This window comes from Choloepus didactylus, chromosome 8 (genome assembly GCF_015220235.1).
Source record: "Choloepus didactylus isolate mChoDid1 chromosome 8, mChoDid1.pri, whole genome shotgun sequence".
Taxonomy (NCBI): domain Eukaryota; kingdom Metazoa; phylum Chordata; class Mammalia; order Pilosa; family Megalonychidae; genus Choloepus; species Choloepus didactylus.
This window is the reverse complement of record NC_051314.1, coordinates 14,425,048-14,441,089: the sequence shown is the minus strand read 5'-3', so window position 1 is coordinate 14,441,089 and position 16,042 is coordinate 14,425,048. Positions and strand designations below refer to the sequence as shown.

Genomic DNA, 16,042 nt, shown 5'->3' with positions numbered 1-16,042 from the left:
GAGAAGGAGCAGAATTTTTATTTTCTTTCTTTTTTTTAATGCTGGCAGAGGGTGGGCTCAGTCATGGCTATTAGGCATGAGAAGCCTTTCAGCCTGAGTTCCAATGGCACAGAGGCAGGGGGGTGGAAGGCCTTGGGGATCAGGGAGAGCCAGCTGGAGAGTCCCTGCAGTCATATCCGGGTGCCAGGCCCCACCCAGGGCAGGCGAGAGGGGGCTGATCCAATCCTTAGGAAGTTTACAGCACTGTGTGTAGTGGGGTACAGCAAGTGGACTCCCCGAAGCCAGGGACTGTTGAACACTGGCAACCTCAGTGGGGGCAGCAGGGCTGGAAGGACAGGGAACTATGTGTATAGAGAATGGGGAGAGCACCCAAGCTGGGCGACAGGCTGAGCAAAGACTGGGGCAGGAAAGAAGGGGACACCCATGGGTATGGTGAATGTCTAAGAGGGCTCCCCTGGAGAAAGCCATGCTGGGCTGCTGGAGACTCTCCTGTGAAGAACTGAGTTAAGCCCTCACCCGTACTCCACACTCACTCTGGCAGGGCTGGCAGGCCTGGGGGCTGAGGCTCTGGCCCCAGTGGCTGCCCTGCCCTGCAGGCCTCCTGGTCAACCCCTCCGATCACAAAGGGACCAGGGCGTGCAGGTGGCTAGGGCAGCCCACCCCCCTGCGGAGGCCACAGGGTCTTGGAGGGGACCCCTGCAGGTCACTGGGAGCACTCCTCAACCCCTCAGCTCAGCCCAAACCCATCAGCTGCCCCAAACCACCTGAGACACAAATACTTCCAGGGGGCCCTGCTAGATGGTGCCAGATGCTTTCATGTCCCTCCCCAATTCCTCAAGCTGGGGAAGGCGGCCTCCTCCTGTGTCTGTTTAACCCAGGCTTGAATGTGGTAAATGTCCTCTTGGACCCTGACCCTTTGTTTCCAGCTGACCTGTCAGTTACCAGATCCTGGGGCTCACGGTGAGCAACCCCCATCCTTTATGTTCTTTGATCCACCCCCACCCCCCAACCCAGTACATCCTCTCCAGCCTCCAGCCTTCCTTGGGCTCCCTCCTGCCCTCTGGCCACCTGTGCCAGAATTGCCCAAACTGATAGTTAAAATACAGCTTCCTGGGCCCTAATCCCAACCGACGACCAGAATCTCAGGGCTGAATGCTGAAGTCCATCTTGAGCATGCACCCCACTAATGCCACTTGGTAGAGATATGACTTGGTGGGGGAACTTGTAGAGAAGCAGAAGCCCTGTTCTCATTCTACCCCAAGAGGCAGACCTCACAGGGTGGGTGGGCTGGACTGGGCAGGCCGCATGGACCACCAGGTGATTATGGAACAAGTGGGGCTTTGTTAGAAAGGGGCCCCTGGTGCTCAGTGGCTGGTGTCAGCTTGTTCTTCTGTAGAGCAAACTCCCTGTGAGCTGCTGAGCCAGCCTCTTGCTAGCTGCTTAAAAGACAAAGGGAGGGAGCCCCCATGGATGTCAGAGTTTCTCTCCCCAGAGGTTCCAGGAAAGCTCAGTGGGTGGGAGAAGAGTGCGCCATCTGAGGCAGGACAGGACAGCTTCCCCTCCTTTGGGACAGGCACAGCCGAGAAAGGGGTTAGCCAGTGCCCCTCTGCAGTCACAGCCCTGCCCCTCATGCCTGCCTTCACCCAGGTGCCCGGTGGGTGCTTCCTACAGCTTAGGTCAAGGCCACCTGAGGACAGGAACCTGATGGTGACCATGCCTCATGTGGTTCTAAGGTCACCCTCTTTTGTCCCCACTTACAATGGAAAGTCAGTCCCTGTGGCTCTTGCTCCTTGGAAAAAGGACAGCTTGGTGACCCCTAGGTGGGGATGACAGGCCTGGACTGCTAAGTGTGGACACCTCCAACCCAGGGACGTGTGTGTGTGTGTGTGTGTGTGTGTGAAAGCCCTCCTCTTACAAATAGGAACAGGCAGCCCCTAAGGTCACCTCAACCCTCCACTGCCGGACAGTGGCTCATCAGTGGACCCCATCACTTTTGGCAGATTGTCATTTCCCATCTGAGCCAACCATCAGATGACACCACGGGAACCACTGTGATCAAGGAGCCCTTTGGGCTGGGTGCCGGGGAGCAGGGGAGGCAAAGGCTCCTCAAGGCTTCCTGGGCCCTCTTCTCCACCAGGCCCCTCAACCCCCTCTGCTGAAGGGGCTCCTGAGCATCTAGGGCTTATCTCTTTTACCCCAAAGACCAACTCTGGTCTGTACAATTCACTCATTCATTCACGCATGCAGATACCTGTCCCTGACCTCTGTCCCCAGCACTGTCCTGCTGGAGGGCCCAGCCTCTGCCTCCTGGTGGTGGTGAGCTGGAGCGCCAGAACCACCTTTCTGTTCGGGCACCGATCTCAGTGTGTTTAAAGTTACCTCCGAGACCCCCCTCTACTCCCCCACCCCACATAACACAGGTAGGAGAAAAAGGGCACCTGACTCCACCTAGCCACTCTTCTGCCCTGGGTACAGGAGGCCTGGCCAACAATCTCTGCTGATGGTAACAGCAGACCCTGCCCTCCCTGGGGTGGGAAGGTTGAGGCATGCTGCCTCCGCCCTCCCGAGCCCTTGGTGTTGACTTCCCTGGGACAGCCCCTAGCAGCTGCAAGTGCTATTTTTACCTCAAAGGCTTCACAGGCCACTTCTGATGTGGCTGCCTCCCCAGGGGAGAAAGGAGAAGGCACCCTGGGGATAGGTAAGCAGACGCTGGGGGAACAGCTTTCAGGATGACTGCCTGTGCTGGGGGATTTTTGATTTGAAGCTCCTAAGACACATGCTGGGAGGCTGGGGAAGGGAGGGAAGGCCCTTTGGTGCCAGAGACAGAAGACACCCCACAAAGCAGATCAGCACCACACACACAGCTCTTAGGTCCACATTTAGTGTAAGTGGAGAGCTTGCCCAGAAGCCGTTCTCCAAATCCCAGAGGTGTGGCTCCCGAGTAACTGGCAGTGTTCCACAGCAAACAGCCCAGTGATCCTACCTGGGCAAAAGCAAACAAGAGTCAGAAATATTCTGACAGGTGCAGATGGCTCTTCTCAAGCCTGCAGGAGTCAGCTCCGGTCTGAATGTAAATCATTCCAGGGCTTCCTGCTCACCAGCTCCATTCCAACCTCCATCAGACTCTGGCCCAGGACTCCCCTGAGCCATGCGGGCCCTGCTCTGCCACCTGCTGGTCGTGCTGTGCATGACGGGGTCCTAGGAAGAGCAGAGGCTGTGGAGTCCGAGGGGCAGGCTGGGTCTGAGCATGTCCCCCACTGTCTGTGCTCTCCCAGCAGCTAGCTGCCGAAGTATTCCTGTTGGAACTTCTGGAAGTCCTCCTCAGTGAACACGGTACCCTCGGCCTTCTTTTGCTTCTTGGTCTTGGCCACAGGCCGGTCGCAGGCCTTGCGGCCCCTGTTCTGTTGCAAAATCTAGGGAAGGTGTGTGAGTCAGGGTCCTAGCTGCTGACTGCTGGCACACAAGGGACTGCTCCTTGGAGCCGCACAGCCAGGCACAGCTGATCAAGCCCTTCCCCTCCCCTGGTCCACACAGCCTTCCTGGGAGGCACATCATTCCCATTACAGAAGAGAAAACCGAGGCCCACAAAGTCCCAGGGGAGTAAGGCCACGGGCAGGGCTGGGTGTATTCTCCTACAGCCCCTCCCCCTGTTCTCTGCCCTCCAGGAAGAAGCCCCTCACAGCACAGCAATGAGGTCCACCTCACAGGAGGCTCCTGGGGTGCCCCAGCTTCCACTCTATGCCTCAGCTAATCCCCACCCCCCACCCCCGACCTCCCAGGTCCCTCTCCATAGCCCATTCCCCTTGACAAACTTGATGGGTGACGGATTCAGCCACGGTCCTTCTTGCACTGGTCATGAACTTCAGGTTTGCTCTGAGGTAGTCCCGACACTCTCGCTTCCGGAACTCAGCTGTGGGTGGCAGGCAAGGAGGCATCATTTTAGATTTATTCCCTGGAAGCCTTCTGGGTCCCCTCCTGGCATCTGCCCTGCCTCCACTGGTCCCCACCCCTCCATGGCCCTGACAAATGCCCCATCATCCCTTCCCTAGATTATTGCAACAGGCTAGATTCTTCTCTGTCAAATCCACTTTATAGCACCCCTTGGCTCCGAGGTGCCTAGGTGATTAACTCATTTATTCAACCACTATGTCCTAAGCACTTACCATGTGTCAAGCACTGTTTTAGGTGCTTGGCACACAGCAGGAAACAGAACAGGCAAAAATTCTTGCCCCTGTGGAGCTAACATTCTAGGGTGGGGAAAAAAATGCTGAAGTATTTTTTTTTTTAATCAGTGAGTTCAGATTTTAATTATTGATTCAGATTAACCTTTGTATTTTTTTTAATTCATTTTATTGAGATATATTTACATACCATGCAGTCATACAAAACAAATCGTACATTCGATTCTTCACAGTACCATTAAATAGTTCTGATTCACCACCAAAATCAATCTCTGACACCTTCATTACCACAAACACAAAAATAACAATAATAATAATTAAAGTGAAAAAGAGCAATTAAAGTAAAAAAGAACACTGGGTGCCTTTGTTTGTTTGCTTTTTTCCTTCCCCCATTTTTCTACTCATCCATCCATAAACTAGACAAAGGGGGGTGTGGTCCATATGGCTTTCCCAATCACATTGTCACCCCTCTAAAGCCTCATTTTTATACAATCGTCTTCAAGACTCATGGGTTCTGAGTTGTAGTTTAATAGTTTCAGGTATCTACCGCCAGCTACCCCAATTCATTAGAACCTAGAAAGGGTTGTCTATATAGTGCATAAGAGTGCCCACCAGAGTGACCTCTCGGCTCCTTTTGGAATCTCTCTGCCACTGAAGCTTATTTCATTTCCTTTCACTTCCCCCTTTTGGTCAAGAAGATGTTCTCCATCCCACAATGCCGGGACTACAATCCTTCCCAGGACTCATATTCCACGTTGCCAGGGAGATTCACTCCCCTGGGTGTCTAATCCCACGTAGGGGGAAGGGCAGTGATTTCACCTTTCAAGTTGGCTTAAGTAGAGAGAGAGGGCCACATCTGAGCAACAAAGAGGCGTTCAGGAGGAGGCTCTTAGGCACAATTATAGGGAAGCCTAGCTTCTGCTTTGTAGTAACAGTCTTCCCAAGGGCAAGTCCTGTGGTAGGGGGCTCAACCCATCAAACCACCAGTTCCCTATGTCTGTGAGCACATTAGCAACCATCAAGGTGGGGAAACCCAATACCCCTGGATTCTCCACCAGCTCCTCAAGGGGGCTGTGCATATTTTTTTCCTTGTTGTTTTTTTTTTTTTTTTCAATTAAGTCTTTTTTTTTTTAATCAACTATATAAAAAATAAAAAAATTAAAAAATTAAAAAAAAATTTCAAACAGACCATAACAAGGGAGTAAGAAAAAGACAACTAACCTAAGATAACTACTTTACTTTCAGCATGCTCCTACTCTATCCAAAGAAAGTAACCTAATATAGCAACATTTCTGTGATCCTGTTCCTACTATACCCATCAGAAATTAACAGACCATAGTCATTCCTGGGCATTCCCAGAATGTTAAATTTACCCACAATAGCGTATCTGTTCTTATTGGATTATCGTTCCCCCTTCCTTAATTGCTATCACTAGTTCCCCCAAGATAAAGTATTTTAGAGGGTGATACATTTTACAGAGGAAAAACAAAATGGGAAACGGAAATGGAGAACGCCAGAAGGTAGGAGTTGCAATTTTATATAAGGGATTCTGAGAAGGCCTCACTGAATGACATGTGAGCAAAGACCTGAGGGAGGGAATGTGTGGATACATGGGGGAAGAGCATTCTAGGCAAATGGACAGAAGGTGAAAAGACTCTGAAGAAGAAGTGTGACTAATGGGCTTGAAGAGCAGAAAATGACTGGAATGGGGAGGGAGGAGCAGTAAGAGATGAAGCTGGAGAAAAAGCTGATCATGTAGGGCCTGTGCCCAGTGTAAGAACTCCATCCTTTTCTGAGTATGACGGGTGAGTATGACGGGAGTCACTGGAGGGTATGGGGCAGAAGAGAGACAAGGTCTAATTGAGGATTCTACCGGATCACTCTGGCTGCTGTAAAGAGAATAAGATTACTGGGGATGGGAGGGGGAAGAGACCAGTTGGGAGGCTTTTGCAACAATCCAGGCAAGAGATAACGTGGCTTAGGCCAAGGTGGCAGCCATGGGGGTGCTCTTCAGATTGGTGGATCGGGCTCATCTTGCCTCTCATTCATCAATTATGTGCCAAGCCCAGAGAAGCCCAAGGGAGGGCTGTGCCTTTACAGAGCCTGCAGTCTAATGGGGGTGGGACAGGGACTGGGCTGAACGGTGGTGATGTCACCCCAACAATGCTCCCTACTTACTGTACCTCCCACCTGCACAATTCTCTTATCTCTGCTGCCATCACCACTTCCCGGGTCACAGAGCTCCCCCCTTGAACAGAGCATGAAAGTGCAGACTCTGGAGACACACTGCTGGGTTTTGCAGCCAGCTCTGCCATTACTACCTGTACAATCTGGGAATGTGCCTGCTTGTCTGTAAAATGGGAATAATAATAGCACTATATGAGTGCACATTTGTCCATGGCTTTGAACAGCAGCCCGCACACAGTGAGGATTAAACGCATCAGCCATATCTGACCACCTTCCCCCTTGTTCACTATATGTCACCTTTACTTGCCTTTTTCCTTCAAATTCGCAAAGGCAACAAGCTCCTTCCTTTCTCAGAACCTCTGCACATGCTGTTCCCCCTCCCTAGAATACTGTAGGTCCCCCTACTTTTCACCTGCTCACTCTTACACTTCCTTCAGATCTCAAACGTCACTTTCTCCACAAAGCCTCTTTTCGCCTTTTGTTCTAAGTCTCCCTTTTACATTCCCTCCGGATACCCTAGGTTTTTACTTCAAAGGCCTCGCCTCACTTGGCAAATTATACGCTGATTTTGAGACCCTCTGGTTCTTGCTCCCAACTAGGACTGTAGTCCAAAAGGGCCAGGAAGATGTGTTTCATTCACTTCCGTATCCCTAGGACTCAACGCCTGGCACACAGTAGGCATTCTAGAAATCCCTGATGAACACCTCAAGCCCCGCCTCAAGCGCCACCTCCTCCAGGGAGCCGCCTCCAACCCCGGGGCATCACGTCCAGGGCCTATTCGGACTCACCCAGAGCCGATTTGGGCACCTTTCCCTTGGCGGAGTTCCGCAGTTTCCGGGCTTGGGTCGCCTTCGCCTTCCGGGTCCGCTTCACCGGAGTCCCGCTCCGCTTGGCGTCGCCCGACGCGGCCTGGGGTGCTGCAGGGGAGGAGAGAAAGAAATGGACGCGGGCTTAGCCCGACCTGGCTCGTCCCGCACCCCCGGGCCCCCGCTCGCAGACCCCGCCCGCGCCGGGCGTACCCCTCCCTCCAGCCCTCCTCACCCTCAGACGCCCCCAGCAGCTCCAAACCCCGCCGCAGCAGAGCCGCCGACATAACTACGTTCAGCTCTGCCCGCACGCTTCACGTTACTTTCGCTTTAGCCGCCTCAGCCGTCCGGGCGGAAACCCGGGCAAGAACACAAGGTTCCGGGGTGGGCGGGCGGAAGTATCCCTCTCCTTAGTATGCATGCTTCCGGGGTTGCCTAAGAGGGAAAAGGGGTGGGAACCGGAGGCGTGGCCAACGCGCTGAAGGACACATTTGTTCTCCAATCTCAATTCAACAAGAAGCTGATTGGTCAATCCTCTCGGGAGTGCCCGCTGCATAGTGGGCGGGGCGGAGGGGTGATGTTAAACATGTTTACGAAGGAGCCACCTGGACAGGATAACTCGTAAGGTTTGCGTCTTTCAGGTTCCTGCTCACATGCTGCTCACAACGAATGTCCCCTAGATGTCTCCCTGTACCCACCCCTGATAGTTTGTGTTTGCCCAGTGACGGGGAGCTCACCGCTTATCAATTTCTGAAGAGTGCTGCTGGTGAGAAGTTACACGTTTTATTTGCCCTTAAATGTGGCGGGCCGCGTCCGGAGAATGCTGATTCCTAGGTACCCGGGCTGCCGTCCTTTCAGGCACGCCACCACCTCTGTCACTCTGATACCTGTAGCCGCCTCTTTCCTGCTCTCTTTGCTTCTGGATCCCTCTAATGCATCCTCCCCGCGTCAGCCTAGGTGGCTTTGCCAGCAGCCCTCCCGGCTTTTAGAACTCCCCGTTGCTTTTAGAATAAAGCCCGTGCTCCTCACCGTGGTCTTCGAGTCTCAGCAATTCCTGTTCTTGAGCCTTTCTGGGTGTCTGGAATTTGACTCCTGATCTGCCCTAGTACCTAAGCGCGGGGTGGGGGTACGGGTGCCGGAAAACCCTTTCAGGATCTCCATGGGGTTTCTTTTTCCAACTATATGTTTACGTAGGGCTGCCCTGGGGGCCAGGATGGTGTCTAGGGCCTGGGACTCCATGGTTCTCCATGGTTCTCCAAGGAGAAGTGACCTGGTCAGATATGCACTTTTTCCTGCCCCTAAAACAGCCAGATCGTTTTCTTGTTTATTATCTATTGTCTATCGTTTATTGTCTATTTCCCTGCCGTCAGCTCCGCAATGACAGGGCTTTTGTTTGGCTCATTGTGACATCCACAGTGCCTGGGGCAGTGCTCAGCATGTAGTAAGCGCTCCATAAGTGCACACATTGAATGGATGAAGGTTGTTTGGGACGCCATGGGCAGCAGGGTGGAGCTGTTCAGGGGTCCTGAGATCTGGAATCTGTGGGTCAGAAGAACAAAGGACCAAGCTCTCCCCTACCCCCTCTTCCTCCTGATCTGGGCTGCCAGCACTCGGTCCTCAGGGTGGAAGAATTCTGCAGGACCGACGGCGGAGGGGTTCAGCCCGCCCCCCGCGAAGGGACCTGTGGATCCGCGCGGCCGGGCGGCCATTCCGGCCACTAGGTGGCGCCGCAGGAAAGCTTTCCTACGCTGCGGGTTCCGCGATCCAGACTGCGGAGGCCCAAATTGGGGTGTCGGGGTAGGAGTTTAGGGTCCGAATGCCCTTCCCCAGTAGCTCTCAGCTCGATCTTTGCAGTCAGTGCCGAGTGGCCCCGGCTCCCTTCTGTCCTTGTCCCCGCCGCCTTCTAATTTCTGGAGACAGATACCCTTCCTACCTGGCCTGGAGACCTGGCACGTGGGGTGGGGAAGGGGAGGCAGAGCCACTAGGCTGGGTTGCCCTGGGGTGGCAGTATAGGGGTGTCATGAAGCTCACAGACTGGCTGGTACCCTGGTCACATGACCTTGGGTGAGCTGCTTTACAGCTCTGAGCCTCAGTTTCCTCATGGGTAAGCAGAAGCACTGGGCCCCTTCCCTGGGCGCCCCTTGGTGCCTCGGTGCCAGAGCCCTTGACCGTGTAGATGAACCCATCACATGTTGTGGCTCCCTCATGCTACCTGTCGACCACATGCCCCATCCCTGTCTCCTTCCCTGCCCTCTTGGATCCGGCTTAACCTCACCAGGTCTCGGGGTAAAACCTGATGCTCAGAGAGGGGCAGTGTCTTCTGTAAGATCACACAGCATTTCTAGAGCAGAGTCAGGATTAGAACTCAGGTCTCTGAGTCCTGGGCACCAGCGTGAGGGTGTGAGTGTGTACAAGTGTGAACAAGTGTGTGTATGAGTGTGCACATGTGTGGTCTTTTGTAATCATGGTGAGGTTCACATGGTGTCTTATAAGTTGCTTTCACTTTTTTCTCTCCTTACTTCTGTCTCTGTGTGTCTCTTTATCTCTCCTCTCCTTATCCTTCTCTGGTCTCTGCATCTCTGTCTCCTGCTCTCTCTGGGTCCTTGTTTCTCTGCCTGAGTCTCCTCTCTCTCTCTCTCCCCTTCCCTCCCCTTCCCTTCCTAAGCCACCCATCCACCCAAGCTCCTCAGCCTCAAACCACCTGTAAATTGAAAACCTAAATGGAATTTCCAGTCGCCTTTTCTGAACGCTAATTGCCAGTGCCTGGGTGTCTGCCATCTTCTCCCTTCTCTGTTGCTTCCCTCTGCGTTTTAGCCAAGCCCTCTCTCCCCCTCACCTCCAACTCCTGCCATCAGTGGCTTTGAAGTACATTCACACAAGAGCTCAAGAGAAAATCCATTTGTGCACTGTCTGGTTCTAAATCCACTCTCCTGGTTTCATCTCCTCTGTCCCCTCCCAGGGCCTCGTGTCCTGATTCTCCTGCCTCACCCACCCCCGACCCTCACTTCCCCCTCCTCACCATCACCAAGCAGTTACTTCTCAGTTTCCTTGATCAAAGTCCCCCGGGGTGGGGGAGGGGACCACTGGGGTGGCCTGGAAGATGTTGGGGGATGGGCAGGGCTAGGAGAGGGATGTCCTAGTGGGCTGGGGATCCTAGCCTTGGACTGGGCATGGATGCCCCAGGTTCGCCGGACTCAGCTCACACACAGGGTCCCCACGAGCAAGCAGCCCCCTTCTCTGGGCCTCTGTTTCCTCCTGCATAAACTGGGTGTTGAGAAGTGCCACCCAGCCCTCTTTTGGGAGCTGAGGGTGGTAGGGTCTGGAGCTCCTGGATTCTGAGCACAGGGAGATGAGGACTGGGGTATGGTGGGAGGATCATGGGCTCTGGATCCTGGCTGTGCAGTTTCAAATCCTGGCTTTATGACTCATTAGCTGTGTGACATTGGGCAAGTCACATAGCCCCTCTGGGCCTTGGTTTCCTCCTCTGTGAGTGTAATATAACAGCTCCCACCTCAAGGGAAGTTGTGAAGATGGAGTGCAAAGTGCTTGGAACAGTGTGGAGCACAGAGTGAGCATGATGGGTTTGTAAATAAACGAGGGCCACGTGGGCTGGCAGCGTGCCCCTGGGGCCTGCGCCCATGTCTGCCTGCACAGCCCGGTGCTCCTGTGGCCAGTACACAGTGGGTGGGTTTGGGGTTTTCAGATAATCGCCCACCTGAGTTCAAACATGGCCTCTGCCGCTTGCCAGCTGTGTGACCTCGGGAGGCTGTGCCACCTCTCTGAGCTCCGAGGGGCATTGGAGGTTGCCCCCCATGGGGTTTCTGGGAGGGTGCTGTGAGAGGTGGCATGACTGTGCTTGGCACTGGGCCTGGCACATCAATCTGTTCAATGGGTATCTGCTGGGCTGGACCAGGAGCCACACCCTGTGTGGGGAGGTGACAACTCTGGGAAACAAGGGGCGTCCAGGCCTGGGAACCTCACACGTGCCCGCATGACACACTCAGCCAGTGTGAGCCTCTTCTGCCCGGATAGGGCCCGTGCTTGTGACCCTGAGGTTTGTGGGTTCAGAGTGGTGCCCACGTAGAGCAGCAGGCCTCAGGGACAGCGACTCCAGGGACAGCAGTCCCAGCTGGAGTTGGGGGCAGAGGCAATGTGGCTCATGTTCAATGGTTCAAAAATGTAAAATGGTTGGCTTGCCCGACCTTAAGTACATAAGAAAGGCATAGGAAAAAGCGGATGGAAATCCTCCATGTAGTGCTACTGGTCAGACAGCAACCCGGAGCAGGGGGGTCACAGGTGGGGTCTTCGGGGGCTCAACCCTGACTGGCCAAAGGCACAGCCCTGCCACTAAGTTGCCACATGACCGTGGGCACAGGCTTCCCACCTTAGGCTCCTGTTCCCTCTGGGGTAAGTGGGGGGGAAGAGGTCCTCCAGCTCTGCCAGGCCCCCAGGCCACTGAGAAGCTGCAGGGAGAGGAAGGGGTGAGCTTGGAAGACTCGGGAGAGGGCTTGGGTGGGGGTGGGGGGCCCTTAGCAAGCAAACACAACCCCTCCAGCCTGCTCGTATCTGGAGAGCTCACCAGCGTGGAAGACGTCAGACGGGGGATCCTTTGACAGTGGATTGGGCCTAGACTTGGGGACTCGGCCTCACCGGGAGACCTTGAGCAAGTTCCTTCTCTGCTCTGGGCCTCAGTGTCCCCATCTGGGCAGTGGGGACGGACATTACCAACCGGGGTGGGGTGGGAGGGTGGTGGCCCAGGAGGTCTCAGGGTGGGGCATGGGTGGGTTCTTGTAGATTCTGGGGTGAGGGGTTCTGCCTCCCAGGGGGTGGGGGGGTAGGGAGGGTTCTATCCTTTCTTAGGCTCAGCCTTTTAATCCTAATTATGTCTTCATTAAAATGCAAATTTCCAACCAACTCCCAGAATGGAGTCCCTGTTGTCATGGCAACTGGAGTCTGGGGTTGGAGAGAGGGGAGCCAGCTTCCCATCTCCCGATCCTCCCAGACCCAGTCGGGGCCTGCCTGGAAGCCACCTCCACAACCCCACCCGACCCCACCCAGGACTCCGAGCATCTCACCCACAGCCCGGGGGTCTCCTGCCCTGAGGCTGAGCCTTCAGGGCAAGGGAGCTGCGTGACCTTGTGCAAATCATTTCCCCTTCTTGACCTCAGTCTCCACATGTGTGAATCTGGGATAATGAGGCCTCGTTCCGGAAGGGGACAAGAACTGCATCTGACTCCCTTGCCGTCCGTGGCGGGACAGTGCTCTCCTCTGCCTCTCCCCTGCTTCCCGTGCAGCTGGGCAGGGCTGTGGGCTGAGTCCTGGCCCATGGAGTCTTAGAGCAAGGGGGGACACCACCCTGGGCCTAGCCCCTAAAGCATCCGCGTGATTCTCCAGCGTGTTCCCCTTCCTGCCATGACCTGGAGACCAAGTATTCTGGATGGTCTAACTGCAAGATGGAAGGGAGCTGCCCAACCCCGTTGGACCAGGGCACGTGTAAGCAACAAACTATTGCTGTATGAAACCTCTGAGATTTCAGGGTCTATTTATTCCAGCAGCATACCCTGCCATATCCTGACTAAGACATCATCCAGTCACCCTCCTGACAGCCCCCCAGGGGGCCAGGCTGGGGCGTGTGTGGGCAGTCAGGGCAGAAGGAGGAGGAACTGTGACCACAGTGCTTACTCAAGGCTTGTACTTGCTCAGTGGTGAAATCTCCAGTCCCTGAAGACTCAGTCTTCAGTAATGCAAACGACAAAGAAGCCTGTGTCTCAGCCCCTCCACTTCCGCAGCCAGGAGCTGGGGCTTGAGACCTTCTGGATCTGCTAAGCCTTATCCCAGGCCCCTGAGGCTTCCCCAACCACAGAAGAGGAGCCTGAAGCTCCTGAGTAGGGACCCAGGGAGGGGCAAAGGAGAGAGACTGGGGCTCTCAACCGGCCCTTGCCGTGTCCTTGGTTGGCAGCCCACAAGCGTCACCCCACATAGGTGGGGCTGAGGGGGCAGGAGGGTGGCAGGGATTTCCCTGGACACTAGAGCCCTGTCTGGGTGTGGTGCCCTGAGAGAGGCTGTATCTGGGTGAAAAGCACTGGACCCGGGGTCAGGAAGTGGCCAGAGGGGAGTTGTAGGCTCTCAGAGGGAAAACGAGAGTTAAAGATTAGACTAAAGATTAGCAAGCCTAATCCGATCTGACCCAAGAACCCCCAGTCGGGGCCACTTCATCCTGCCCCACCTCATCTGACCCAGCAAATATTCCTGGTCTCTTCTTTGTGCCTTCCTCATGTCAAGCTTTGGAGACTGAGAGAAGAATCACCCTGTTCCTGTGGTCAATAAGTCCGGTGGGGGAGACAGCGGCCAACGGTGACCCCTGACTGGGTGTGATCAGGGCAGCATGGACAGAGGAGGAGAGGAGGGAGGGACGGAAGGCAAATAGCTGCAGGCCTTGACCACCAGGCTGTTACTCTGGGGGCAGGACTGGCTACAGTGCAAAATAAAAATGCAGAACCCTGGTTCAAAAATTGTTAAGAATTTCAGGATGGTGAGAGCTGAGCATTAAACTGCTGCAAGGGCCTTCTGAGCACCGGGCCTGGGCACACACCCCTGAAGCCTGGCCTGGCAGAGGGTGTTGGGAGCCTCCGAAGGGTTTTCAGCTTGGGCTTGGCCGAAGGCACCCCCATCCCGCCCCCAGTCACAGTGGTTGCCAGCACAGACCCAGAAGCAGGTGGCCTGGCTCAGATCCCGCCTGTGAGGACTTGGGGTGAGAGACTTACCCCTCAGTTCCTCAGTTTCTTCATCTGCAAAAGGAAAATAATAATGACACCCACCTCGAGGGTGTTCATACCCCAAAAGCATTTAGCATAGGCCCAGAGCCCTGATTACTCCCTGAACAGCAGTTATTTAAATGGCAATCCTTAATCCCAGGCAGCCATACCTCTTTCCCCCATCCCAGATCCGCTTTGCCCCCTGACACCACTGGCTTCTAGCTGTCTTGATCTCAGTGGTAGCTCCAGAGCCTCAAATAGTGCCTGGCATATAGGAATGAATGAATGAATGAACAAATGAGCATAAAGCCATTCTTATATGTAAAAGTATTTATTGAAAAGTTCCATTCCTAGGAATTTCCTAAAGAAATGCAAACAGGTACTCAAGCCAATATGTGGACTTGGCAACACTATTCACAAAAGCCAAAAGGTGGAGACAGTCCAATGTCCATCAATGGATGAATGGAGAAACAAATTGTGATCTATAGATCTCTCCACAATGGAATATTATTCAGCAGAAAAATGAATGAAGCACGGATATATGCTCTAACATTGATGAACCTCACAATCATTGCTAAGTGAAAGAAGCCAGACACAAAAGGTCACATGTTGGATGATTCCATTTATATGTAATATCTGGAAGAGGTAAATCCATAGAGACAGAACGCAGATTGGTGGCTGCGAGGGCCTGGGTGGAGGGGGGCGGGATGGGGAGACACTGCTTCAGGGCACAGGGTTTTATTTGGGAACGATGGGAACATTTTGGAACTAGATAGAGTTGGCAGTTGCACAACATTGGGAATGGACTAAACGCCAGTGAACTGTTCACTCTAAAATAGTCAAGTTGATGTTATGTGAATTTCACCTCGATAAATTAAAAATAAGAGATAAAAATATATACATTTACAGAGCTCCAACTGGGTACCAGGGACTGTATGAGGTGTTGGGCAGTCAGCGCGGGTGAGTTTTGAGGCAGGAGGCCAGGGGGGAGCCCAGCGACAATGTGGACGCGAGAGGGTGAAGCCGAGGGGAGGGCAGGGTGGGGGAGATGGGGGAGGTGTTGGTTGGGAGGAGGGGATGTTCATCCGTTTCATGGCTGAAACCTGTCCCAGAGGTCACCCCTCAGCAGGCAGCCCGTTCCCTGGCTGGACAGGCTTCACACCTGGGAAGTTCTTCCTGAGGCTGGGACGAAGTCGGCCCCCAGGTGTCCACGGGGTCAAGCTCTGTGCTCGTGGGGTCAGGTCCCTAAAGATGCCCAGATGGGAGGCCGAAGCTGGTCTGGGGGCGTGGCAAGGTGACAGCCTCAGTGCAGGGGGAGTCCTGGGGTGGCCACCCCTTGCGGGGGCTCTGGCATGGTGGACATCAGAGATGTCCCCAGAGGGTCCTGCACAGCCCACCTTGACTCCTCTCCTGATTAACAGGCATCAGGAGGGCAGGTGAGCCCACAGACCCTTTTGGCTGAGCCATCTAAGGTTCCACACTTCTGTGTGGCTCTGACCTTTCTCTGGGGCTCCAGGCCTGCATCTCCACAGCCTCTTGGATGCCCTCTCCTGTGTGTCCACCAGTCCTCTCAGCCTCCAAGTATCCCAAACTGAGCTTACCCTGCTTCCTCAAACCTGTTCCTCCTCTCCTGGCCTCTTCTCTTCTCACCTGGCCCTGTCATCTCAACCTGCTAAATCACTTTCCCACGCTTCCCCGCTTCTCCACTCCAGGACCAAGCCCCCAGCCCAGGCCACCAGGCCCTCTCCTGGACACTGCCTCCCATCTACCCCAGGCTTGCCCCTTTCTGGTGCCCTTTGGGGCAGGAGTTGCTGGGAGGCCCAGGGAGTGGTCAACTGTGCTTGTCCTGGTGGTGGCCCACGGGGTCTTTGGAGTCCCCACTGCCTCATACACCTGCCTCTAGACTGGCAGCATCCCAGCCCCCTACAAAACATTTGACAAAAGCCCCTGGGACCCAGTAACCTTGATTCTTGAAGTTGATGGTGTAACTATGTAGCTTGCATAATGTGACTATGTGAGTGTGAAAACCTTGTGGCTTGCACTCCCTTTATCCAGTGTATGGACAGATGAGTGGAAAAATGGGGACAAAAATTAAATGAATAATAGGGAAGGA

The 16,042-nt window shown here is 54.3% G+C and overlaps 1 protein-coding gene across 6 annotated transcripts; it reads right to left on the bottom strand.

Moving 5' to 3' along the window:
- RPS19BP1 (ribosomal protein S19 binding protein 1) lies at window positions 1–7,579 on the bottom strand. 6 transcript variants are annotated; one of them, XR_005218474.1, is made up of 5 exons: window positions 7,410–7,558; window positions 7,157–7,285; window positions 3,813–3,910; window positions 2,984–3,198; window positions 1–325 (listed from the first exon to the last, which is right to left on the bottom strand). XR_005218474.1 is itself a non-coding variant. In XM_037847195.1 (5 exons), the coding sequence occupies exons 1-5, from the start codon at window positions 7,459–7,461 to the stop codon at window positions 2,768–2,770; spliced, it is 591 nt and encodes a 196-aa protein (XP_037703123.1). In that variant the 5' UTR covers window positions 7,462–7,579; the 3' UTR covers window positions 1–2,767. The 6 variants fall into 6 exon arrangements, 3 of the variants coding, with proteins under 3 accessions (XP_037703123.1, XP_037703124.1, XP_037703125.1); XM_037847195.1 differs by having other exon boundaries at window positions 1–2,979; window positions 3,099–3,198; window positions 7,410–7,579; XM_037847196.1 differs by having other exon boundaries at window positions 1–2,983; window positions 3,099–3,198; window positions 7,410–7,572.
- Window positions 7,580–16,042: the final 8,463 nt, after the last annotated feature.

Coding starts and splice junctions, on each gene's coding strand:
- RPS19BP1 (XM_037847195.1), bottom strand. CDS start 7,461: ATGTCGGCGGCTCTGCTGCGGCGGGGTTTGGAGCTGCTGGGGGCGTCT. Junction 3,911..7,156: donor GGTGCCCAAATCGGCTCTGG/GTGAGTCCGAAT, acceptor TGCCACCCACAG/CTGAGTTCCGGAAGCGAGAG. Junction 3,199..3,812: donor CTGAATCCGTCACCCATCAA/GTTTGTCAAGGG, acceptor TGCTCTTCCTAG/GACCCCGTCATGCACAGCAC.